General features: G+C 51.3%; 7 protein-coding genes across 7 annotated transcripts; 4 read left to right on the top strand and 3 right to left on the bottom strand.

Annotated features, from left to right (window-relative positions):
- Positions 1–1,230: 1,230 nt before the first annotated feature.
- POX_d04857 (uncharacterized protein) lies at positions 1,231–3,610 on the top strand (the record flags this gene model as incomplete). Its single annotated transcript, XM_050113715.1, has 5 exons — positions 1,231–1,642; positions 1,718–1,923; positions 1,988–2,373; positions 2,433–3,020; positions 3,103–3,610. The coding sequence occupies 5 exons, from the start codon at positions 1,231–1,233 to the stop codon at positions 3,608–3,610; spliced, it is 2,100 nt and encodes a 699-aa protein (XP_049968666.1).
- Positions 3,611–4,399: 789 nt separating this feature from the next.
- Positions 4,400–6,118, top strand: POX_d04856 (uncharacterized protein; the record flags this gene model as incomplete). The annotated part of the gene is made up of 4 exons (XM_050113714.1): positions 4,400–4,807; positions 4,979–5,702; positions 5,831–5,909; positions 5,986–6,118. The coding sequence occupies 4 exons, from the start codon at positions 4,400–4,402 to the stop codon at positions 6,116–6,118; spliced, it is 1,344 nt and encodes a 447-aa protein (XP_049968665.1).
- A 1,218-nt stretch (positions 6,119–7,336) lies between these two features.
- POX_d04855 (Aldehyde dehydrogenase) lies at positions 7,337–9,115 on the bottom strand (the record flags this gene model as incomplete). Its single annotated transcript, XM_050113713.1, has 2 exons — positions 7,337–8,768; positions 9,057–9,115. The coding sequence occupies 2 exons, from the start codon at positions 9,113–9,115 to the stop codon at positions 7,337–7,339; spliced, it is 1,491 nt and encodes a 496-aa protein (XP_049968664.1).
- A 966-nt stretch (positions 9,116–10,081) lies between these two features.
- On the top strand, positions 10,082–10,929 carry POX_d04854 (uncharacterized protein; the record flags this gene model as incomplete). The annotated part of the gene is made up of 3 exons (XM_050113712.1): positions 10,082–10,130; positions 10,297–10,387; positions 10,428–10,929. 3 exons carry the CDS (start codon positions 10,082–10,084, stop codon positions 10,927–10,929), a joined length of 642 nt encoding a protein of 213 aa, XP_049968663.1.
- A 3,744-nt stretch (positions 10,930–14,673) lies between these two features.
- POX_d04853 (uncharacterized protein) lies at positions 14,674–16,711 on the bottom strand (the record flags this gene model as incomplete). Its single annotated transcript, XM_050113711.1, has 3 exons — positions 14,674–16,200; positions 16,281–16,612; positions 16,678–16,711. The coding sequence occupies 3 exons, from the start codon at positions 16,709–16,711 to the stop codon at positions 14,674–14,676; spliced, it is 1,893 nt and encodes a 630-aa protein (XP_049968662.1).
- An 888-nt stretch (positions 16,712–17,599) lies between these two features.
- Positions 17,600–20,056, bottom strand: POX_d04852 (Double-strand break repair protein mus-23; the record flags this gene model as incomplete). The annotated part of the gene is made up of 2 exons (XM_050113710.1): positions 17,600–19,950; positions 20,044–20,056. The coding sequence occupies 2 exons, from the start codon at positions 20,054–20,056 to the stop codon at positions 17,600–17,602; spliced, it is 2,364 nt and encodes a 787-aa protein (XP_049968661.1).
- Positions 20,057–20,981: 925 nt separating this feature from the next.
- Positions 20,982–24,475, top strand: POX_d04851 (uncharacterized protein; the record flags this gene model as incomplete). The annotated part of the gene is made up of 2 exons (XM_050113709.1): positions 20,982–21,327; positions 21,396–24,475. The coding sequence occupies 2 exons, from the start codon at positions 20,982–20,984 to the stop codon at positions 24,473–24,475; spliced, it is 3,426 nt and encodes a 1,141-aa protein (XP_049968660.1).
- Between the last annotated feature and the right edge of the window lie 224 nt (positions 24,476–24,699).

The following is a 24,699-nucleotide window of genomic DNA, read 5'->3' as shown; positions in this document are numbered from 1 at the left end:
CGGTGGCGTTTTAAGAGTACAGCCCCCATCATTATTTATGCAATCCATAAAACCTCCCTGGACGCGTTTTTCATATCCGGAAAGTGACCGAAATATGTGAGACCGGCTCCATTCCAGGGCGCAAGAAGACGGCAAGACTGGAGCACCGGGCAGAAGGAATGGAGTACGATCGCGAAAGGATGCAGACAGGGCTGGACAAGGTGCCTTTGGCCCACCAGACCTGTCCCAATGTCGATCTCAAGGCATCAATCGGACATGGAGGGTGTTGAACCTATCGTTCTGCCTAAATCAACTTGTACCTTTGAATGATGGTGTATGATTACATAGAGAAAAATTCAATGTCTGCATATCTTAACGTGGAGTACCCAGTCAACCACCTAATGTACTGTACCTTGACAGAGTCGGTGGGGGCATAGGACCATATCGGATGTTCTTCCCGACTTCCTGTAGGGTGTTGATGGAGAGATTGAAAGAGAAACTCAGCCCAAACCAAGTCTTGGAGGGCAAGCACCTGCATTTTCATGTCAAATCTGAAAGACAGCTTCCAAATGGATCCAGGCAAGCAAACGAGACATACTAGTTAGTGATTCGACTACGGGCAGATGCACTATAGGTTCCCGACCTTGATTTAAGTGGTGATGTCCGGGTCAATTAGATATCTGGCATGACTGGGAACTTGTGGGGGCATTCAATGTCCAGGATCCATTTGCTTCACCTGGTCGACAATCGTGATGAACTCGGCCCATGAAAAAGACAATCCACAAATGAACACTTGCAAATTTGGGATGGCCGATGTCAGCAGAGCTCAAATCACTCCAGTGACCTCCGAATTGACAGAATGAGAACTTGTTTATATCGCGGCTCCTTGCAGTAACTGCGCACGTGATGTTTCCAAAGTAGTAATTTAGCATAAAGAGTCCCCTTCCGATAGTATCGGGCCGAGCACCGTCTGCCCGTCATCACCTCATACGCTGATCATTCACCGGCTTCCAGTCTGCTTGCACTTCGGTCGGGTGAAAGTCTACTATGGGGGGCCACTTCGTCTGGAAGCAGCGTTCAGGATCAAGTGCCACGTTGACTGCGCTATCTGTAGCCTCGGTGGTGCTGTAAAGTACCAAAGACACTCCCAGACTCGGGCGCTGTCGGCGCTCCCACCCACGCCCCCCCCGCATTTTCCCCATTTCCGCATTGCTAATTTTTGCCCTCGTCTCGCATCCGCCCATCACCAGCATGGGACGCCCAAAGGTACTCCCAGCGAACCGTCTGCGGGCCAATACCGCCTGCACGGCATGTCGTGCATCGAAAAAGCGATGCAGTGGCTCTTTTCCCTGCACCAATTGTATCCATAAGGGTCGTGCTCAGACTTGCATCCCTTTCAAATCAGCCTCATCAACTAGACCATCTACACTTCCACGTACTCGGCGGGAACCAGCAGCATTGCGGCAGCCTGTCGGGACGACTCCTATTTCACCATGCCAAGGAACAAGTAGCAACAATATGCAGAGTCCGCGATCCTCACGGATTCAAGAGGGAAGTCCATCCGACCGGCGTGTCGAACAGTCCCTCAACCAGGGCTCCCGGTCCCCTGAGGCGACGCATCGAACTCATCCCAGGATGCTTCGAAGCCTCCAGGGCGAAAGAGGTCAGTTCAGGTGCATTAAATCATGCGAATGGTGGGAGCAAGTTCTTCGAATCTGATAAGTGTAAATTCACTCAGTCTACGTTGGCAAGGCCGCTTCCTTGTCCTTTCTCCAGTTGCTTCGAGAGACGGTGACGCAGCATATTGGCCCATCACAATTCTCCCATAACTACAGGAGTGAGGACATGCTAGAGACGGAAGCTCACCATGATGCTCTCGATTTCTCCGCAGATGCCTGCAATATCGAGGCCAGGCGAAGCTTTGTGCAAAAGTTCTCAATAGCAGTAAGGCGAAGGAAACTGGTCCCGATGATTTTGTGGACAGAGCGCACCTGACATTGCATTGCAGACTAGTGGGCTCATTCATCTGAGTCTCGACACGGATAAATTGCTGGCAGAACAGCAAGATTTGAACTCAACACGTGGGCAAATCCATGCAGCCATTGGAGATTTAATGATCGCTATCGGGGCGCAATCATGCTCGGATGAGCCTGACAACGTGAGAATTCAGCAATATTTTGCTGAGCGCGGACAACGCCGCGCATTTTCCAGTATGCTGGAGGATCCTAGTTTGGATATCGTGCGAGTATTTCTTCTCCTGTCTTTCTATATGTTTGGAGCATGTCGTCGCAACGCAGCTTTTATGTATCTCGGAGTGGCTACTCGGGCAGCGGTCGCACTGGGACTTCACGTGGACTCTTCCGGGTCCTCAACTCCCGCCGCGCAAGAAGATAGGTGAGAGTCTGATTAAATGTGATCCATGTCATAGCGTGGAGGCTCAAGGATTTCAATAGGTCTCACCTCTGGATGAGCCTCTGCACGATCGACCTCCTGGCGAGCTCGATCTTGGGGCGACCAGCAGCGACGGCGGGACTACTTTCCTGGAGCCGAAACGACCTTGCTTTGGGATCTTCGCCGGCCGAAGCAGGCTTGCTTGCCTCGTATCAGCTAGCGCTGATCATCGATGAGATAACCACTCGATTGTACAGCGAACGATCTGCCTCAACCGAGACTGCCGATCTACTTCTAGCCAAGTTGAACAGCTGGAGCAGTCTACTACCAGAGTGTCTACGGACCCCGTTGGTAGGAAATGATGATCCAGTTGCGGCGCAAGAGCGTATCATTGGCAACATGCATGTGGCGTGTTGTTATCATTTTGCTGTGATTCTTGTAACACGGCCGTTCTTGATTACTACACTTAGTGTTCGGCTGGCCCGGCTTCACCAAACTTTTGCCTCTGTCACTCCTCATGAGCCACTCGAAGAAGATCCGGCACATTCTCGGTTGGCAGCAGCATGCATTGATTCGGCTGTGTATATGCTACAGACGTGCAGAGAGATTCATCAATCAGAGCTTCTCCTACGACAAATGTCAATTCTCAAGTATGGCTGCCACTGCATCACGATGCGCCCTTGACTTTTTTTTAATGGTTGCTGACCGAGGAAACCCCCCCAAATCTTGCAGAGCCTTCGTATTTGCCGCCGCTCTTGTGCTAGGATTCGCCATGTTTGCTCACCGAAGCGTCGATACTGAAATTGACCATGCATTCACAGGAGCTTTGAAGATTCTGCAAATGCTGTCACAGCAATCGGCACAAGCCGCCCACTATCTGGAAATTCTCACACTACTGGAAAGCGCCGTCAAGCAGCAACGGCAACGACTGTCAGCACAGGCGCGTCAACGAAGGAGCCAATATGTGAACCGGATTTTCAGTCTGAGCGAAATCCCGTCCACAACGCCAGCCCCGAGCCAAGGTACAGACTTCGGCCACTCTGGGACCGGCACTCCTGTTCAAGTTCAGAGTGGTCTTTTCTTTCCTATGATTTCGAATGACGAGGAAAATGCGATTGTGACTCCTCCCATCTTAGATGGTGTATTCTTAGATTGGGAAGGCATGGAGCTCCCGCTTTGGGACAGTTTTCCCTTTACCGAGCCAGGCTCATCTGTTTTGCCCGGAGCAAGTTTAGAATGAGAAATCTGTCCGGATCTGTATGCCGGGCACCACGGCCTCTGAGCTGTAATAATAACTTTGACAGATAGGAATTTCAGTAAGTCTGGCGTTTATCGAGTACTTGAATTTGTACTGATATAAATACCCTGCCCTCATGCTGAGGGACAACGGAACATGACATTGTTAGACTCTACAGGTTCCTCGGACTACAGAGTGCAGACCAACAAAACACCGGGTTGACTCGGTCTATACCGATAACCGTCCTATGGAAACAAATCTTCCGTGAATCTCTATCATCACTTTTTACTGGTAGTGAATCTCTCATATCTCCGCAAAGCCCCGATATCATTCGACACTATCCGTTGAAATAAAGTTCTCATGACATTGCATCTCGGTAGCAATCCGGCGATAAGCGGTGCGCGGCCCGCGTGAGGTGTTCACGATCCGCCGAGGCGCGGGAGTGCAGCTTCCGACCTGATAGCGGTTTGGAACCAGGAGATCAGGAACTACACTCCGGAATGGGATGGTGATGACAAGACCAAGATATAATGAGGTCAAGGATTCCTTTTCATGGAGGTTTGGTCTTCTTCCATGCATCAAGTCCAGTCTGAACGAAAATCCTTTTGTACAATCACAAGGATCATTTGAAACTCAAGAGCAATACCATAATACGTCCGGGAAGAAAATCGCGGCATAGATCTATCCGCACGAAAGGCCTCGTTTCGCAAACTTTCTACTTGTTTTCTTTTCTCACTCTTATTACATTCGAATACCCTCCTTTTCTTTTGAATTGATACGGCTGATTCCATCATGTCCGGTTGGAAACGATTAAATGTTGGCGTCATCGGCGGCGGTATAGGCGGTATGTCTGTCGCCATTGCGCTGCGTCGTGCAGGGCACGAGGTGACCATCTATGAAAAATCCGATTTCGCCGGTGAGGTCGGCGCTTCGGTATCGTGTGCGGCGAATGGGACACGATGGCTGTACGAATGGGGAGTGGACGTGGCCAAAGGCGACCCTGTGGTGTTGAAGAAGTTGATCAACCGTGATTGGAAGACGGGGGAGCCTGTGAGCGTATATGATTTGGATGATTATGAGACACGTTGGGGATATGCATACAATATGTTTCATCGCCAGTATATGCATGCTATGCTCAAGGATACGGCGATGGGGGAGGAAGGAGAAGGTACACCGGCCAAGTTGCTGGTCAATCATCGGGTGAGTTCTTTTTACCTCTTTATCCCCCTGTCCCTTGTCATTTGTCTTTCTTTTTATGCAGTACACGTTACTTGCGACATGTCTGGCATAAAGTGATGAGGACAATGGCCAAGACCAAGAAAAAAGAAATATCGGATGCAAGTCAAGGCACTGACGATAAGATGTCACCAGTGTCGCGATATCGATTTGCAAACCACCACAGTCACATTTGAAAACGGAGTCGAGGTCCAACACGACCTCATCGTCGGTGCCGATGGGATCGGTTCCGCCGTTCGAGGTATTCTGGGAATCAAGCCCGAAAAACGTCCCTCCGAATCCAGCTGCCTGCATGCAAATGTCGATACCGAAGAGGCCGTCCGACTCGGACTCGTCGACTATTCCCAAAACAGCGCTCTTGAGTACTGGGGCGGACAAGAAGGGAAATGGGATAAGATTGTGCTCTCGCCGTGTAATGGCGGGAAGCTTTTATCCTATTATTGCTTTTTCCCACGCGCTATCGGAGACTATACCTCCCAGGCGTGGGGGGTAGAGAGTCGACCCGTGGAAGAGCTTCTCAAACCGTTCCCCGAACTGGACTCGCAAGTTCTGAAACATCTTGCAATTGGCAAGGAGATTCAGCCATGGCGCTTGTGGGTGCATGATCCGTATCCGTATCTTCAACGGGGAAATGTTTGTCTTTTGGGTGATGCTGGACATCCAATGATGCCTCATCAGAGCCAGGGTGCGTGCATGGCGATTGAGGATGCGGCTGCGTTGGGAATCCTGTTCAACAGGAGATATTTCAATGGCGATATTCGTCAATCTCTCGAGGTGTATGAGAAGGTGCGTCTGCCTCGGGTGACTCGTGTCCAGGCATCGGCTGCAAAGGCTGCATATAATATCAACGAGAGAATTGGTGAGTCCTTGATACCGGGGCCCTTGGGCTGATTTTCTTTTTTTGCCTTTTGTGTGTGTGTGTGTGTGTGTTTGTTTTCTTTTCTCCTCTGGTTTTTTCGTGTCACTCATATACTTTGACTATACCAGGATTCTCCGTGAACAAAGATATCCCCACCTACAAAGTGGAAGATCCCAAAAAAGTTCTCACCATCGAGGAGATGAATGCGTAAGTCTACATTCCGACTCTCCACATGTCGATTCACGAATGCTGCTCGGGCCCAAGAGTACTGACCGAATTGTAGATACGATATGTATCACGACATTGAAGAGAAACTGGCCCACATCCGGGGCGTGAACTACGAGGACAGATTCATCTGTGGCCTTCCATATGGATTGAAACTTCCCAACGGTGTGGTCATTGGGACTGCAGCTTGAATTTTTCTTTTTCTTTTTTCTTTTTTCTTTTTTTTCAAACCTAGACAGAGTTTGAATCAGGTGTTTGTGGAGTCTGTTGGGAAGATTTTTGAATCTCAGGGATGTATCCTTGGGTTCTTGATGTATGATGGAGATAGCTGTGGCATACCACTTTTCCAATGACGAGAATCTATTCTAATCTTATCTCTACCCTTTGACTCATCAGAATAATCCATGGTCCGAAGCACTCGGACTTTCATCTCTCTCTCCCAGCCTCGCTTTTGAAGACCGGATACCCATAATCTTGTGTTCTTCATGTACATAATCCAGTCCCGTCCCGACCACAGTCCCGACCGAAGGTCTATCCCAGCATGCAAGGCATATAATAGATACCCAGCTAGCCCTAATCCATCAACTATTCAAAGGTATCCCCACCCCCCAAGTCACCAGCGAAAGCGCACCGAATTCCGAATCCAATATCCTCGCACCGCAATACATTCAACATTGAGCTTCCTGTTCTCCCGCACCTGTTTGTACCCGTGCGTACAATGGAATATATGTAAGTATTTGTATACCAAAGGAAAATATGCCATCCCCTTTTCCATCAAGATGTCTTACTTCGGGGTATCTTTACCCCGCGGCTGCCGAGCAGGCGATCATTTAATCCATCGGAACAGTGCTGCTGGCTGGACTCAAACCTGCGCCCCCGCGTTCTGTCAGAAAGGAGGGGGTAAAATACCCGACGGCCCGACAATAGCCGTACTTGAGGTTCGTGCGGTTGGAACCACGAGCTCAGAAGGATCACGATAGTATGATGAGAGGGGCTTTCCAGCTCGAGTCGAATGAGAACGTGATACAGAGTAAAGGGCGGGGTCGACCAAATTATACGAAATACTCAAGGTCAGCCCTTTGATTTTCGGGAATGTGTTGAGTGTCGTTCAGTCCTCTCTCTCTTTAGAGTTACTTTATTTGAAGACTGCGAGTATCTCTGTGATATGTACGTTGGTCGAAATGCCAGGGCTAGGGGAAGAATCCCGTCTACTAAGAGATGAAACAGTGGGAAAAAAGATTGCTCAGGTCAACTGCAATTTTGAAAGAGCTATGTACATTCAGGATATATTGGACCGCAAGTGGAAAATAATTGAAAGAAGTTTGAACAACAAGAATGGTGTGTGTGAAATCGTTGCGTCATGAGAATTTAGTCGCACAGCAGGATGATCCGAGTCGATCCTCCCTGATTTAACCGAACAGAGCATCACCCAGGCGGTAGTGGACGGTCTTGACCTGAGTGTAGTTGTCCAAGGCGTAGGAGCCGAGCTCACGGCCGAGACCGGACTCCTTGAAGCCACCGAAGGGAGCCTGGTAGGAGATCATGTTGTAGTTGTTGATCCAGACAGTACCGGCCTTGAGGGCGTTGGACACGCGGATGGCGGTGTTGACGTTCTTGGTGTGAACGGCGGCCGCGAGACCGTAGCTGGTGCTGTTGCCAATCTTGATGGCCTCGGCCTCATCCTTGAACTTGGTGATGGCAATGACGGGTCCGAAGATCTCCTCCTGGGCAATCTTCATGTCGGGCTTCACGTCGGTGAAGACGGTGGGCTGGATGAAGTAGCCCTCGGTGCCGTGGCGCTCACCGCCCAGGGCAACGGTGGCACCCTCGTTCTTACCGTGCTTGATGTACTCCATGATGCGGTCGAACTGCAGCTGCGAGACCTGGGGACCCTGGAAGGTGTCATCGGCGAAGGGGTTACCGAGCTGGTTCTTGGCCGCACGCTCCTTGAAGCGCTCCACGAACTTGTCGTAGATTCCCTCCTGGACCAGCAGACGGGAACCGGCACAGCAGCACTGGCCGTGGTTGAAGAAGATACCAAAGTTGGACCAGGAGATGGCGTTGTCGATATCGGCATCGTCGAAGACAATGTTGGGGGACTTGCCACCCAGCTCGAGAGTGACCTTCTTCAGGTTACTCTTGGCGGCGGCCTGCAGGATGGTACGACCAACGAGGGTGGAACCGGTGAAGGCCACCTTGTCGATGTCCATGTGGCTGGAGATGGCGGCACCGGCGGTGCGGCCGAAACCGGAGATGACGTTGATGACACCGGGGGGGAAACCAGCCTCCACGATGAGCTTGCACGCGTACAGACCGGAGAGAGGGGTCTGCTCCGCGGTCTTGATGATGACGGTGTTACCGGCGGCGACGGCGGGTCCGATCTTCCAGGCCCACATCAGGATGGGGAAGTTCCAGGGAATGATCTGACCGCAAACACCGACGGGCTCGTGGCGGGTGTAGGAGAGAGTCTCGGTGTTGGTGTCGATGGTCTGACCGGTGATCTTGTCGGCCCAGCCACCGTAGTAGCGCAGGCAGCCGGAGGCAGCGGCAATGTCACCCTTGGCCATGGTGACGGCCTTGCCGTTGTCGAGAGCCTCGATGGCAGCGAGGGTCTCCATGTCCCGCTCGAACAGATCGGCCAGCTTGGTCAGCATGCGGCCACGGTCCGAGGGGGTGACATGGTGCCAGGCACCCTCGAAGGCCTCGCGAGCGGCCTTGACGGCAATGTCGACATCCTTCTCGGTGGCCTCGTGCACGGCGGTGATGACCTTTTCGGTGGTGGGGTTGATTGTCTCGAAGGTCTTGCCTTCGACACCCTTGATGAACTCGTTGTTGATGAACCTGAAAGAAGCAGAAGATGTGTATTAGGACGCAGGGTTTCACTCCAAATAGAAAAGCTCTTGACAGCACTCTCATTTCCGGCGTTAGTGGCCATCAAGAGCATCTCTTCACGCTCTCTTGAGAGGCAAGGCAGAATGATTCTTTTCGCGCATCTTGTCCCGGATTTTGTTTTGTTTTGTTTTGTTTTGTTTTTCTTTCTGCCTCTCTCGAAACTTGGGGGGAAAAGGAAAGACTCGTGCGACGACGGCTTGGAAAGAGAGAGAGAGAGAGAGAGAAAGGATCACTTACAGGCCCAGAGGCTGCTCATAGGTGAGGTTGGGGGTCTGGATGGTAGCGGAGAGAGCCATGACTGCGAGAGGTATAGACAGAAAAAAAGTACAAGACAAGGGTATCACAATTGGAGAGTGTCCAAGACAAGAAGGATCCGAGGAGACGGGCAGAGGAGCAGGCAGTTTATATACTTGGTTTCTGGCTCCGACTCATGAGTAATGAAACGAGAGGAGGGGTCAGTTGGCAGAGTCTCCTCTCGACGTGACGGAGCCCCAAAGGAACCCAACCAGTTCCGCGTCCCACACAACGGGAATTGCGGGGTTGTTGCTACCGAGGGTGGATGCGAGGCGGAACCGCTGTCACCCCCAAAACAGCCAGGGTATCGTTTCGAAGACGTAATGTACACTGCTCCAGTATACCCCACTGAGCGCTATAGCAGACAGTGAGAGAGAGAGAGACAGAGTCTAGTACCAGTCGTTTCCATACTTGATTCATTCGTACTCATGACCCCTCCCCTCCTCAACGAGGAAAACTGCCCACGCCGTCGAGACTTCAAAGGTATATTCCATTTGCTGCGAGCTTGCGATCATCTCAATATGACCTCGTTGCACCGAATGCGCCGCCACCGAGACACCATCTTCCAACCCCACTTCGACTGCGCCTAGACGCACCACCTCTGGCTCTCGCATTCCTCAGCACCAAAAAAAAAAACGATTTGGATTTACCATACTGTATTGTATGTACAACTTGCAGCAGTGATTGCATATCCTCCATGGTTCACTGAACATCGACGCAGGTCCTCCCGACATTATGGTGCTCGTCCTTTGAATAGCGCATCCACGTAATGATAGTCTCAACTGGCGCTTTTCATGCATGCAGAAAAAGCCTTTCTTTGGATCGGGCTCCTCGGCGGCGCCTGAAACGTAGTGGATACACAAATGATGTTCTCGGGGGGTTTGGATGTTGGGGATTTTTCTTAACGGCTAGGTACTTGATCCTCCAGCCCCCGTCGCTACTGGAGACTGGGAGAGTAGGTATAGATGATGGATCTTCATGGACTGGCAGACCATGAAAATACCACATTTGAACAGGGTATGTTTGAAACATAATCCATCTTGTACACTGAAATAATCAAATATACATCACAATAAAATAGATCGCTACTCTTTATCGATACGATTGTCCCGACTCCATCCATGCTGTCCATCATATCCACAGGATCACTCCAGGAAGAGATATCCACTTGGATAATGTCTAGTGGACATCGCCTCGGAGTTCCTGACGCCCGCCCGTCCGTCGACTACCGGTGCTCGAAGCTCCATCTGGGAGTGGGCCCCTCCACCTATCTGGTGTCTTGTAGCCTAGGGACTACTACTCCTCCTACCGTAGGGAGTCGCGTTGGGCCTCGCTTTATGTCCATTCTCGCCCATTGAAGGGGCCATGGCCGAAATCAAGGATCCGCTTGTACATATGCATGTACTTTGTCCTCGTACCCGTCGGGCACCGGGGTCAATCGCATTCGCTCTTCTATCATGGATCATCCCAAGACGTCCACGTGGCCGGTGGAAGAGCAGGAATGGTCACTGCCCACCTAGGGATCTCCACGATCTACACCAGCACGCGTACCCACGAGATCGGAGGTACATTCCCTGAGCCTGAATACGGTATGATTCATATTGACCGATTGTGGCATGCTGTAAGAAGTTTAATAAACATGCACTACGTGCCGATCTACGGTCATCTGACATCATCCCGTATGGGCGGAGAGACTATTGATGCACGAGAAGCCTTTGACTTAGTACTATCGCCTTCTTTTGCGCAAAATCGGACGATCTATAGTCATGCCTACCATGGTTACCATGTCCTTGAGAAAATGGTCAGACTATCATGAGGTACAGTCGTGAAACACTGGCCCATTTTACTCCCAAAGACGGACACTGGAGACTGGACTGAACACCTCCAAATGGAGGCACGCGGGGCGCGGGACCTTTTTGCCTCCCAAGTAAGGTTGACGGCCGCTGGGGGGTAGAAAAAACATGTGGGCTGCAATCTCGCCGCTGTCGAGCTTTCACCCCCTAGTGGAGCACAACGGCCTCCAGGGTCTCTAGGAGTAACACCGTAAGAGTACAGATACGGTCTGGTTTTTTTTTTAAGAAATAAAAAACCAAAATCTGTCACAGTTGTACATAATCCGATATATAATCAACCCGAATTCTCATTGTATCATCTAGTGTAGCGCTGGTTTTTGAAGCAACCAATTCCAAAGGAATTGATCAAGGTCATGAACGTGAGTACCGTACATACTATCCATGGCATAGGGAAGAGGATGAGACGACTACAGCATCCATGGACCGTACGAAAATACATGCTAATCTGTAGCCAAACTTTCAACTCCTATGGAGCTATGAACACTCCAAAGCCCCCCCCCCCCCCCCCCCCCTTCACCCTTGGAATGACTATTCCGTTTCATGATTTCATATCGCGGTCGGCGCAACTTTGACTCGTTCTAGACAAGTCTCTCCACTAGGGCCCCCCCCGTCCGAACCAAGCGCCGTTCTGCATGGAGTCAAAATGGGTCCTGCGCCATCTGACTGGTGCTCCCGAACAGTGGCACCGCCGGTGGCCGCCACAAGGACAACGACTAACAGTCGCGGCTTTCGGAACCAGAACGGTCTTGGTCTTATCGAGTCTGATACTGTTGCGACCGGACCCGTTGAGGAAGTGGGGGGGGATGCGTTGAGCAGGGGAGAAAAAAAAGAGACAGGGATCGACGTACTGCCAGTCTAATTGAAGAAGTATGCACAATCATTTGGTGTGAGGTTGTATTGAATACGATGAACATTGCTTCTCATAGCAGCACCGGCCAAGCGACTTTTCGAACAACCAAAATAAAAAAGCAAGCAAATAAGTACCCGGGAACGAAAGAAGAAAAAAAGAAAGGGCTGAGATCGGGTAGACTCCAGCGCGACCTGCAAGTGGGAGGCATGAATAGCATGCCTAGCCCCCTAGTCCTTCAACTACTAATGCTCTGCTAATCACCGAGCTAACCTTCAAATGGCATGCATGCCAAGTAACCATCGGCAGGCTAGCGCCGGTCCTTCCCAAGACGAGATTTGCGATGCGAAAACTCGCCGAAACGGACAAATATCTGCCCGGAAAATCGGAGATTGAGAGGGTTTCTTTCTATCTTTTTTTTGATTTGGCACAGCTGTGGTTGAGGTGCATGAAGGCATGAAGAGAAAGATGCTCCATGACGACTAGACAGATGACAAATTGGACCCGAAGGAAGAGGCCCTGACCTCCCCCCATGGTCCAGGATGATCGGTGCCCACATAACAGCCAAAGAGCTTCAGAACCTCGGGATGATCAGATACACCGTAAAGTACTGTACCATCTCATACAATACAGAGAAAACCGTTCTGCCATGTGGATTCAAGGGGAAAAGAGAAGTGGCGGAGGGGCGGAGAGGAAGGCTCTACCGTCCACGTAATGTAATGTATTTCGAATGCCCCTTGGAGATTGGAGAATTAGGAACCGCAGATGAATCATGCTTTAAGCATGCGAGACTGTACCCTTGCAAGGTTTGTAGTAGAATCTCATCTCCACTTATATCGGATTGCCTCTCAGGTGCACAATCACACAAGCTGTCCGATTGTGCCATTGCTACATTTTACTGAACCTTCTTTTTTTTTTTTTAAAAAAAAAAAAGTTTCTTTTCTATCCCCTACTCTCATCGTATTTTGTCTTGTCCAATTTTCTCCAGATTGCACACTCATCTGCCCCCAAACACAGCAAAAGTCGGGCGGCTGTATCAATTTGCGGTGTACAATTTACAAGGCGTGGGTCCCGGTTTCAAAGTGAGCACAGTGACCAGTGTCCCTTTTGGTGAAGACAACTTGAACACCACAAGGTCCGAGGACTGCCAAGGAGGTAAGAGGCGGTAACACGCTTCTATCTTTAATTTTGGGTTCAAGAATCACTGCCAAGCTGTAGGGTCCGTTGTTTGAGGGTATGACCCTGAACCGAACATTCACGGGAGTACAGTGAGACATACCATAGCTACCTGGCTAGAGCCTTTTAAATTCTATCGAACAGTGTGAACCTGGTTCCAAAAGAGCTGAATATACTGTAACTGTAAGCGCCCGGTAGAGATCCGTCCCCTCAACACAGCGAGTCCATTGGATTCATTCTACCGTATCATTGCTCCTCCGTTACTGAGACGGGGAACAATACGAAATCATGACGGACGGACAGGTGCCATCCTCATCGGTAGTTTTATGACTCGTGAGAGCTCTCTTCCTAGTTGAGAGCATCCGCCCAGATCCCTAGTCAGCAAAACAAACATAGCTATAGGTCACTCGTCTGTCGACAGACTTGAGAGTCACATTGGTCAAACCTATGAATTTAAGTTCTTACGTACCATCCGGGTGTCTGAAATACTGAATAGACTCTTGACGTTCTATCAACTCATCCCAATATTTGTCTGCGCCAATCTATGAATGTGCACATGATTCGAAAGCACCAGGGCTTTTTCTCTCGCGCTATTCATACCAGTACAGTACAGTCCTCCAGCACATGCAATGATTATTGTTCAGTACCACTTCCGGCCGTGATGGGGTGAGTAGCTCCAACTCGAAGTCCACGATCTACCCGCTCACTATTCAATTGGTCCACCGTCTTGCTGCGTTATCATAGGCGAATCCTTGGCTCTTTTTTTTCATTTTTTTTTTCTTTTATGATTCTCTTTCTTTTATTTTCCCCTTTCATATTGGATTACCAGCATCTGCACATGGGTGGCACGCTCGAGTCATGATCCTCGTTGCCATCGTGCTGATCAAGGGTGTCCCACCAGACGAAGATGAATAGCCCAGTAGTAGGTGGCAGCAGTGAGTCTGGAGTCCACTTTGATGCCGGCGCCACTGGAGAAAAACCAAATGCCGTTTGACCGTCCAATAGGTTACAGTATGTATAATTATGGCGATGGAAGCTATGGCGAAAAACACTAAGAAATTTCTCTCGTGCTTAGGAGGCCTCGCTACGACAGCATTTTTACGTAGATTACTACTGGATATTCCCACGAGAAGAACTAGACTGGCGACGAAAAATTGCTCTGTCCCCCCTGTAATATCGCAATAATAGTCTCTGTCTAGATTTTAAGCAACTCTCGGGCTGTCAGTCCGAGCCTCCGAGGCATCTGTCGTTGCCATGAGGTTACGCGAATCCCTGTTTCGAAAAGGGTAACCAGCTCTCTCCGAATTGGGAATTGTGGGCTTGGCTGGGTCTGCTCGCCTGGTTCTCGCCCGACCAGTCCCTCCCCACATCGCGGAAGCGGAAAGAGTCCGTTCCATCGAACGGGACTTGATCCATCCAACATTCCGCAAACGCCATCGGCCTACGTTCAGGAGGGCTTAGCCTATTCTCAAAGGAAAAGGGAAGCTCCACCTGGTTCATAGTCCACACGGCTGTACATGTGTACAGTTTCGAAGCTCCACACCACCACATGGAGATCAAAAGACTCCTGAGCGACGCCTGACAGTCACAAGACCGAAGCAAATACCAGCAGACAGTGACAATGATGTTTGATTGGGTGATCATCATGTTCGTCGCACGTGTCTGGTGGTAGCAGTCCCGACTGCTATAATTTACCGCGGTGGAGGAACCGCAAAGGAAGATCGACGTGTCGACTCCGCAGATATTCGGCGACATTCTTCCCTAAGAAATCTACCGTCATGGTAGCACCAACTCCGCGATCGAGGTGATTTTTGAACAGAAAGTGGACGGCGTGAAGACCCGGTAGCTCGAACCGGTCGATTTCGATACCGGGCTGCCGAGGGTCGGAGGGTCCTAGGAGTTGACGCGCCATGTCGACGGAGAGTAACGACCGCAGCCAGAGATACTCGTCTCGGCGTCGGACCCAGAACCCGCAGTTCGCATCAGATCCCTTGTCTCCAGAGCGGCCATGAACGATCCATCCCAATGGACCACGCACAGTTGGACCGAAATCATTCACCAGATCGACCGGCTCGTCATGTTCCGTGACTGCTTGTGTAGGCTGCTGAGTTGGATATTTCTTGGTAATCGGCGGAGGAGACACGTCGAGGACTTGTCTTTCAGCCGTGGATTTCCACGGAAGATGCACACGATGTTGAATGACGGTCTGAGGCAGCAAGGTGACGTAGTATTCAAAGATTGCGCGCGGGAGCCCCTGGCGCATATCCAGATGAAAGGTAGCTCCAGGGTAACTTTGCATGATGTTGTTGGTAATAGGCTTGAGAAATCGCGAAGGCGCGAGGTCTTCTACCTCTCTGGCTTGCGCCACAATTCGAAGAGGTACCGTAGCGCGATTTTGGTCTGGCGCATCTGGCAAAGGGGAACCCAAAAGATCGAATTGAAGAGAAGTGAACCGTTTGGCGGATGGAGCGAGCAGATGGCGAACCTGGGCCTCCAGCATGCGTGCTTTGGCCTCAATATCCAATCCCGTCAAGAACCACCACACCTCCGCCTGATATCCGCCGCGTGCGGTGATGCCGACTTTCGTCGTTGGGGGTGGAGGACCCGATTGAACTCCGTGGACAGCCACCCGGTTGACACCTCGATGCTCAAAGAAAATCCCATCCAAAATGGCGGTCACGTCAGAGTTGAAGTACCAGGGGCCTTGAATTTCGTACACGAGCTGTGATGTGCAGGTTTCAACCGTCACTGCACCCCCGAGAGCATGAGCCTGTTTGGTGATGATCACATCACCCTCTGCAGATATCTCGGCAATGGGATAACCAATGTCGGCCCAACTAGCATTGCTGTGCTCCAAGTCCTTGAATCCAGTGAAATTTCCCCCACACACATAGTTGCTACATTCAATCAAGTGGCCCGCAACGAGTGCATTGGCCAGTCGGTCGAGTTCATGGCGCTGCCAGCCATGATACCAATATGCGGCACCAATGACGGGGGATGCATCAGAGACTCGGCCGCAAAGCACAATGTCTGCCCCTTCCGTGAAGGCCGCCGCAATTCCCAGGCCGCCTAAATAGCATTGCGCGTATATTGGCTCAAAGGGCCAGTCGATAAGCCTTTCCCCAGTGTAGACGTTGCGAAATTCCGACTTTCCCTGCACCAACGCGCTTCGGACGGCTGGCAGTACCTCGTCACCACAGACCAATGCAATCTAGATCATCTTCAATGGTCAAAGAAATGCACTCGAATAAAGGTAGAATATTGATGTGGCGCGCCAGGAGTCCCGCTCACCTTGAGATCCAATCTCTTTGCTTCCACCATCTTCAAGACAGCGTTATGGAGACCCTTGGTGTCGGTGACTCCAGCATTCACGGCTAATTTGATCCCATACTTTGCCAAGTCATCCAGGGCAGGCTCTAACGCCTGCAGGAATGAAATCTCATAGGCCGGTAGAGTTCTGACCGAGGGAGTACTTGTTTGACTGTCTACTCGCCGTCCAGCAGCGGTGGCCATGTTGAATTCACTCATAAAGTCTGCGACGATCACATCGACAGGATCTGTGGGATAGTGCCTCGCAAAATCGCTGATGGCATGGCGGCGATCCGAGGCAGAGCCCGAAGCGCCTGGATCATAATAGTGAGCTTCAGCGACGAGGCTTTCATGTAGCTCCGGATTGCGAGTAACCTACCTGCGATGCGAATAGGCCGACCCATGGGATTCATTTGGAGGTTCAAGCGAGTCAGTCAAGGTGTGAGCTTTACGGGTACGATACCCGCGAGTTGAGCTTGAACCATCTCCGTTTTCACTGTTTTGATAACATCAAGCAAGCGAGCGTGCCCGGAGAGCTCATGAGGAAAGACGGTGAAGGCCGAGGCAGCTCGGTTGGACAACTCACAAATTGCGGGGTCGCATCATATGTACTGTATCGTACTTTTGAGTCCAGACTGGAGCTTGGGCGAGAATCTGGCACGATGAGAATTCCTTTGCAACGTTCAGGCTTTGAATAATAGGCCGCCTTATACCCTGCTATCCAATCATTATGTCGTGGGGTCACAACACCACTCCCACGCTTCCAGTTAGGTATCGATCAGGTATGTTTATGCTCGCCTCATCCATGAGCGTATGTCTGGCCAGACAGACATCCGTTATCAGGTGGCTGGGCTCTTCGTACTGGAAGGTAGCTATGCTCCTCAACGAAAATAGGCTACAATGACGATTCAGGGACAACCTTCCCTATCCCTGTCTGGTTGTTGGAATTACTAAGAATGGGCATGGCAATCAAGGGCCCATCCGCACATCCGAGGTCGTTTGCCGACGAAAACAAAATAATAGGTGACTCGCCAGCCTAGGAGGCAAACTAGTAATAGTAGTGTTTCAGCTTCCTACTATTCATCAAAAGCCGTCGATTTCTCGTTTGGAATTCCCCAGTGTAATGAAAATTGTCAATGCTTGATAGTCTAAATCGTGGTTTGAATTTTGGGCTGTGCGGGCAATTATTCTGATGAGACGTGCGAAAAGAGACTGATGGTGAACAACGCTTAAGTTACATAGAATTTTGTATGTTAAAATGGCATGATTAAGAGCTGGACCATAGAGGAAGTGATTGGATCTCACCGCCGCTTACGAGACGTCGAAGTTGACATAGGCTCAAATGCGTCATCATCGTCGTCGTCGTCAACACCATCACTGAGCATGCTCATATTGCGAGTTGATCGAGCCGCCCTTGATGGACGCTCAGAGCTTGCCTGGGAGCCGGCAAAGTCCAAAATGGTTTGTGTCGATTTTCCACCTCTCGAAGCTCCTCTTCTTGTAGCTGTCCCCCCCACAGTGCCTGATGATGGAGCAGGCGAGGCGGCTGCCCGACCTCCGCGACCCCGGGTGGCTGTCGAAGCATTGGCCCTGCGTCCACGTGGCGCCGTGGCCGCCGTTCGAGGTTGCTTCACGAATAGAGCTTGCGAGTCGTCATCCTCCCCGGAAGCGCTATGCGCGTTGGGCTCGTGGACTTCCTCATCGTCGAGCATGATAACATCGTCCGGGTCGACATCAGAGAGGTCTTTCTTGGCCCGACCCCTGCCCTTAGCAGTAGCTGCCTTGCTAGTTGTGGTTCGTGACGTAGAGACAGAGCTTCGGGCCCCTCTTCCCCTACCACGGCCCCGTGTGGACACGGTCGTTGTCGCAGTAGTTGTCGTTGCAACTCGTCGTGCCGGTGTGGTGCCATCCTCTCCTGCTTCCTCTTCTGCGGGATCTCCACCTTCATTATCGGAATGAATCAGGGCGCCAGGTTGATCTTCCCACTCGCCATCAAACTCAGTGTCCCATCCATCTGGTTTGGGCTTGAAGCGTTTCTTGCCCCTAGACCGTTTTTTGACGCCCTTGTTGAACATGTCCTCCATTTGTGTTCGATATTTTTCCATGGCAGACACAAGCGAGCCATGGGCTCTTTCTTCATCGTCCGCATCGTCTTCATCTCGATCCAGGCTCATCAGGTGTTTGACCTGGCCTTCTAGAGATTCGTTGACGAACATTTCCATCGCATGCTTGTCATCTTTGTCGATGAATTGAGCCACCGCGTCCCCGAAAGAATTCTGCGGGAGTATACTGAGTGATTGCGAGGCCAGATATTCTCGGACCAACTGTTCCACTTTGACTGTGTCTAGGGCGGCCAACCGGGATGCAGTGGCATCCTCGAGCGAAGTGTCCGTTTTACGTGTCGTTGAAGTATTTTTCTTCTTGCGGTGAAATTGCACCACATCATTGACATTAGCAACCTTTCCCACGAAACGGTTCGAAAATCGCTGTGGGTTTTCACATTCGAAGCTCCCGCCATCCGGAGTCGATATCTCGACACGAAGGCGTACAAGAGGGAGTGGCGGCTGAGGAGGATCCTCGTCATCGTTATAATCTCCATCTTCGTTATCGATATCGTGAGTTGATCGCCACTCCGCATTGGCTTCTTCGATCAACTCCTCGACAACAGACATGAGGTAGCGGGTTACTTCCGTTCGATTACCTTCTTTTCTGGCCAGTCTCCGACCCTCCTTTTCTTCCGACAGAACTATCTCCCGCATGACGAAAGGACGAACAGATTTTAACCGAATCGGCTCACACTTAAAATCCCGACCAGTGATGCTGACAATGGCCACTTGCTTTGTCACAGCCTCTCCCGGAACCAGAGAGGTTGCCACTGAAGAACCCGGCTGCATGACGTGAAACTTGGTCTCTGGGTTAAGCCTCGGGTCAATCAGACACTCGTGCTCATGACCCCAGACGACCAAGTCCAAAAAATCTGGAAGGAAGTTCTCGGGCAAGTATCCAGTCTCGGTATACGCGTGATGATTCTGATGCACAGACATCAAATTGAACCAGTCGCTCTTCTGCACCGATGGCTGGAAAAATTTGACCTTGCCATCTCGAAAAGTGCGGAACAAGCGCTCATCTCGCACATTGCTCATTCCATAGAGAGCTAGCTTTGTGCGTCCCTTTTGAAGCAGAACGGGCTTGATTTCAATATTGTCTGACTCGGGAGTTCGTCCGTAGTAGTTCAGCAATCCGGAAACCTGTAGAAGATCCAATGCAGCCAGATGACCTTCACCGGAGGGATCATCGTGGTTGCCATGGATTGAGAAAATGGGAATGGCAACGTTCATATCCAGGTCCTCATAGTTGACATGGTTGAAGGCACCCTGGAAAGTCTCACTTGCATCACTCAGCATTTCCAGCTCGCAAGGTTTGTCGCCAAAGCAGTTCATCCTAATGGAGCGCATCACTTGATACATTGACTTACGGGACGGCTTGTTCTCATGGAACAAGTCTCCCGCAAGCAAGACCATGTCGACGTCCCGTTCTTTGGCCAGGCACATCACCTCATGGAAGCTTCTCCAGCTGTCATCCCCGCGAATGGGATCCCGTTCGTTATATCCGACATGATTATCGGTGGACACGAGTATACGGATAGTCTCGGCTGGAAATCAAACAGGTCAGATTTTTGCGAGATGGACCTTGAAATAGAGTCGCAGATGAGGGATCAAAAATATTTCGGGGGTCGATCACTGACCGCTGGTCAACATGATGCTTCAGTATGTGCATACCCCCGCGGTCTGGAGTATCACCTGGGCACGGCTGGAAGCTGCTGAGGTCCCGTGTCCAATCGTATGCTTACTCATCCAGATGTTGACTTCAAGGGACTATCTAGTAAGGAGCGGCTCAGTAATGGTAACTGGACTGCTGTCAAATGACAGAGGATATATCAAGACGGGGACACCCTCTGTGGTGAACGAGGTACCAGCAAAATGAATATCCAGTTGCAGGTCGTCATGGCTAGCAAATGACACCGACAGCTGGAGGCACGCGCAGGCCAGGCACCGGCGCGTTATCACGTGCTTACAAGACGCGCAGCAGACGGAAAACCCATATTACTCAAGATGGCAGGCGGTGGGAGTATTTCTCCCGTTGGGTTTGACGGAAATCGACCGACACGCACCATTATGTCATCACATGCCCGGCCGCACTGCAGTGGACCTGGATCGGATCGGGACCAGCAAGATGAGAGATCCGCAGTGTCATACAGTCATAGTACTTATAGAGACCACGAGGAAGATTCGATGCCGTGAAGATGAGTGACTTGGAAGAAAATCTTTTGAGTGATGGATAGCTTTCTAAATATGCAAGTACCGATGGGTAGATATCCCAAACGCAAAATTATAGCATCTTTATGTGACGCTGTCAGCAAATGCCAGAAAGGCGAAACTCAACACGATCCACCCGATAACTTACGAGTCATCGATAAAACCTTTCAAGGCGGTTAGCCACTGCGCGTTGCCGCCCCTCCCCACCTTTCTCCCGCGGCCGTGCCGCTTTCCTCTTCCCTCCTCCAACGCATTCCCATTCCGTGACCTTGCTATCTGCCTGTTTGAATTCAACTGCCTCGACTGACCCAGGACCATTGCTGGCTCAGTCGCTTCGTCTCACCTCAACCACCTTCCAGATCTTTATATGCAATCAGAGTCTCGTGCCGTATCTCAACATACACCTCCTATCGACCCACCCAAAGCCAGTGTTCAACCCATCCAACATGGAAATGACCTCGATGATGCTGTCGCAGCCCCCGATGCTCTCCTGCCAAGAGAGAGCGGGGGCTGCCTCACGGCAGACTCTGCAACACAAGAGTCTGGTGACGCGTTCCTGAAAGATGAAGTGCACATTCCGCCTTCATCACCTGCCCAGCGAGTGAGCGATTACGAAAGCATCGCAACGCCTGGCAAGGATGGTGACAGCTCGGTATTCCACGACTCATCTTTCAACCGATCTTCGAAGCTACCGTTAGAGACTCTACCAAATGGTACGTTCGATAGGATGCATTTCTCAACTAAGTAGAACCCTCAGACTAACTTCCCCTCGCTCTTGCAGAGGTGCTCACTCACATCCTGTCGCATTTGCCACCGCAATCTCTTTCCGCAATAACGCTTGTGTCTCGGCGTTTTCATGCATTGGTGACTACTCCTCATGCATGGAGAATTGCCTTTTCCCGGTTCTTCCCGGGTCCTCAAACGATTCAGAATGGGCGCTCGAACACGAGTAATCCGGAGGATTTGATTTCGGACAGACGATATTTTGCTCGATTGACCGCACTGGCATCGTGGCGGAGCGAGTATATTCTTCGTACCCGTCTGATGCGATCTCTATCCCGGGGCAAGCCAGCACAATTTCAACCTGCAAAACGACAAGGTGTGGTGCGCTCGGCGAGCTCTCGCAACGGTAGTGCTATCGCAACATATCCTTCACAGCTCGTGTTTCCGGTGAGTCATATTCATGGCACGTTTAACGGCACGTCCACGGAGCCCAATTTTATCCATGGCGCTTCCGAGCAGGGACTCGCCTCTGCCAGTGATCCATCCGCCGTGAAAGTGACCACTTGGGGCATTTCTGATACCCGAGTATTTCGTCACTTTGCCGACAGTTTCCCAGGCGACGTGCCTTATGGCCTTGGGCCAGGCGAGCTGGTGGGCGTACCCAACTCCATGGATGTCAGCCAGCCTTACGGAATGATTTACGGTGAAGGCTGTCCGCAAGGTCGCAGCTACTTTATTTCAAGCTCGGAGCAACGTGGTCGCTTTCTCGGTCCATCAGAACTTGTTCCCCAACCAAAGTTGGGTATTCCCGCTACGAATATGATCACTCATGCCATTTGTTCTGTCTGGATTGCAAAGTCGGCATCCATATTGAAAGCGACAAACGGTCTGATTGCCATGATGACTGGCTCCTCCTCCGGTATTCTGACGGCATATGCCATGGGCCCTCACCCCTCCTACGACAAGCGGTACGATAGGGGACAGGTGACTGCCAAATGGGTTATCAGCCCCGGCGTACCCATCATTAGCATTAATGTCGACAATGATTACTCGAGTCGGCGGCATGCCCAGCGACGTACATGGGCGGTTGTGCTCAACGCCCTCGGTGAAGTTTTCTATTTGACCGATCTTCCAAAATCCCCTGAAATGCCACCTACTGCCAAGTTGAGTGCGGAGCAACACGAGGAACTCGCTTGGAAAACGGGCAGAAGCGTACGTTGGGAGTTGATAGAGATAAGCCGTCGAATTGCTCGGCCAGACCCCTTCAGTCACGATCCGGTTGACGGGAGCTACAGTCCGCGCTCCTCGTCTGATTCCATGCAACTTGATGAGAACCAAGTTGCCGCGGAGACCAAGGAGATAGAGAAATTCCTCGCCTATCGCCCGAAGCACTTCCGCAAGGTATGCGAGAATTGGAACATGCGTCGTGATCTTCATGTCGACTTTGCGGGTGACGATGGACGAGGTCACGGTGAGTCTGCGCTTATCATCGCCCGAGGCAACGGCGACGATGAGAAAGCGTCGGTCCGACGGTACGTTCGGGTTGCCTCTAAAACCGATTTTGCTCCCTTACCATTCACGCAGGGGGTGTCCTCGGGGCCTCAAAGTCCAGCACCGCGATCAATTTTTGGTGGACCCACGACCCCCTCATCTTCCACGCCCACACAGAGTTTCCCGCCCTCACGCTCGTCAGGTCGATTCAACGAGCGACAGCGCGAAATAAGCACGGAATGGCGGACGTCGGAGTTTACCTTTGGTAATCGAAAGGGAATTGAAATCACTGCCACGGCTTTGGACAATTCTTCTTTTGCGACTGTCACTGCGCAGGAAGATCCTCTGTTGGCCATGTCAGGAAGTTCATTCTCTTCGGCCCTTTCCTCACCCATGCTTCCGCACATGGAACAGCCACACTCGAGTCTTGAAGTACCTGGTCAACGTGCACGCTATCTCGCAGTGGGTACCGCCATGGGCGGAATATTCGTATGGGATATCCGTGCGCTGCCAGCGCAAAGTTCAGATATCACCAACTCCGTTGCGCCATTGCGGATCATCCAAACCGAGTCGCCACAAGTCTCATGTATTGCGCTCACTGCCTTGTACCTCGTACACGGTGGCAATGATGGCTTGGTGCAGGCCTGGGATCCCTTGGCCTCATCAACCAGGCCAATCCGGACCATCAATTCGCGATTCTCCTCTCGTGCTCGGCGACGACTAGTTCAAGCAGACCCGTCAATGTTAGGTGTGGGAGGCAATTACTTTGCCACTGGTGCCATTTGCCTAGATCCAGATCCAACTGTCCTGCGAGGCATGGTCTCCCTGGGTACCCATCTCCGCTATTGGTCTTATAGCTCTACCGGTGCAGATCAGTACAAGGCTAGCAAACGTCGACTTCGTCGATCTCTTCGCGGTAGCAACGGGACGGCGGATGGTCAGCGCTTCAACAACAGTGGGCGTGGCGCCATTCGTGACTTTATCGAGGACGAGCGCTCGGAGTTGAAACGCCAAGAAGTGGAGAACGCAAAAGAAAGGGCTCATCTCAGTGCCCGGTTTGGAGTTGACTTGCTGGGCCCAGACGTGGATGAAGAGCAGCTTTTGCTCTACGCAAAACTTCTCAGCGAGGAGGCCCACGCCGCCAAGGAAGATGCGGCTCGACAGGAACAAGAGCTTCAGACTGCCATCGCAAGCTCTGCTACGAGCGCCTCCATGAGTGATGTCGTCGGCCCAAGCTCCTTCGGTCAGGCAGAAGTGTCGTCTTCCTCGTCTCCTTATCAAGACGCGGTTGAGGAGACCATGGACGAGGACCTGGCTGAAGCAATCCGGTTGAGCTTGCTGGATGACCAAGTTTCTGATCCCAGCCAGGACGCGACCGCTTCAATCCCGATCAAGTATGCGAAAAGCCCTCGTAAACCCCGCCAGTCATCACCTGGCTCCGGCAGCGGCCCGGAGGGAAGTCGGAGGCAAGAGATGGATGATCTTGAGTTCGCCATTCAGCTCAGTCTTGCAGAGGACAGGAGTCGCAGCGAAGTGGCTGGGGAAGTGATCGGTGATGAGTTCGAGGAGTTCCCAGAGCTGTCTTCAGCGGCGTTGTCCTCTTCTCAGTCTTCCGGCAAAGGCAAGGGCAGAGCGCAAGCGTGGTAGATAGGACTTTTACCCTTTGTTTGAGAGTTTTTTTTTTCCTTTGGGTTTCTGATTGATTTCACGTCCTCCCCCTATTGATGCGTTTTTGCCATGACACCTCTTCATAGTGCATTCCTTTGTGACGGGAGACTGCCTCTGGGCAATAGCTTCCTTAGCTTGGACCGATGCAAACGTAATAGAACTGATCTTTTCTGTGTGGCCTCCACGCGCCTTTCTGCAAAATC

Source organism: Penicillium oxalicum, chromosome IV, assembly GCF_001723175.1.
Source record: "Penicillium oxalicum strain HP7-1 chromosome IV, whole genome shotgun sequence".
NCBI lineage: Eukaryota > Fungi > Ascomycota > Eurotiomycetes > Eurotiales > Aspergillaceae > Penicillium > Penicillium oxalicum.
Note: the sequence above shows the minus strand (reverse complement) of the source record. Positions and strands in the feature narration are given on the sequence as shown.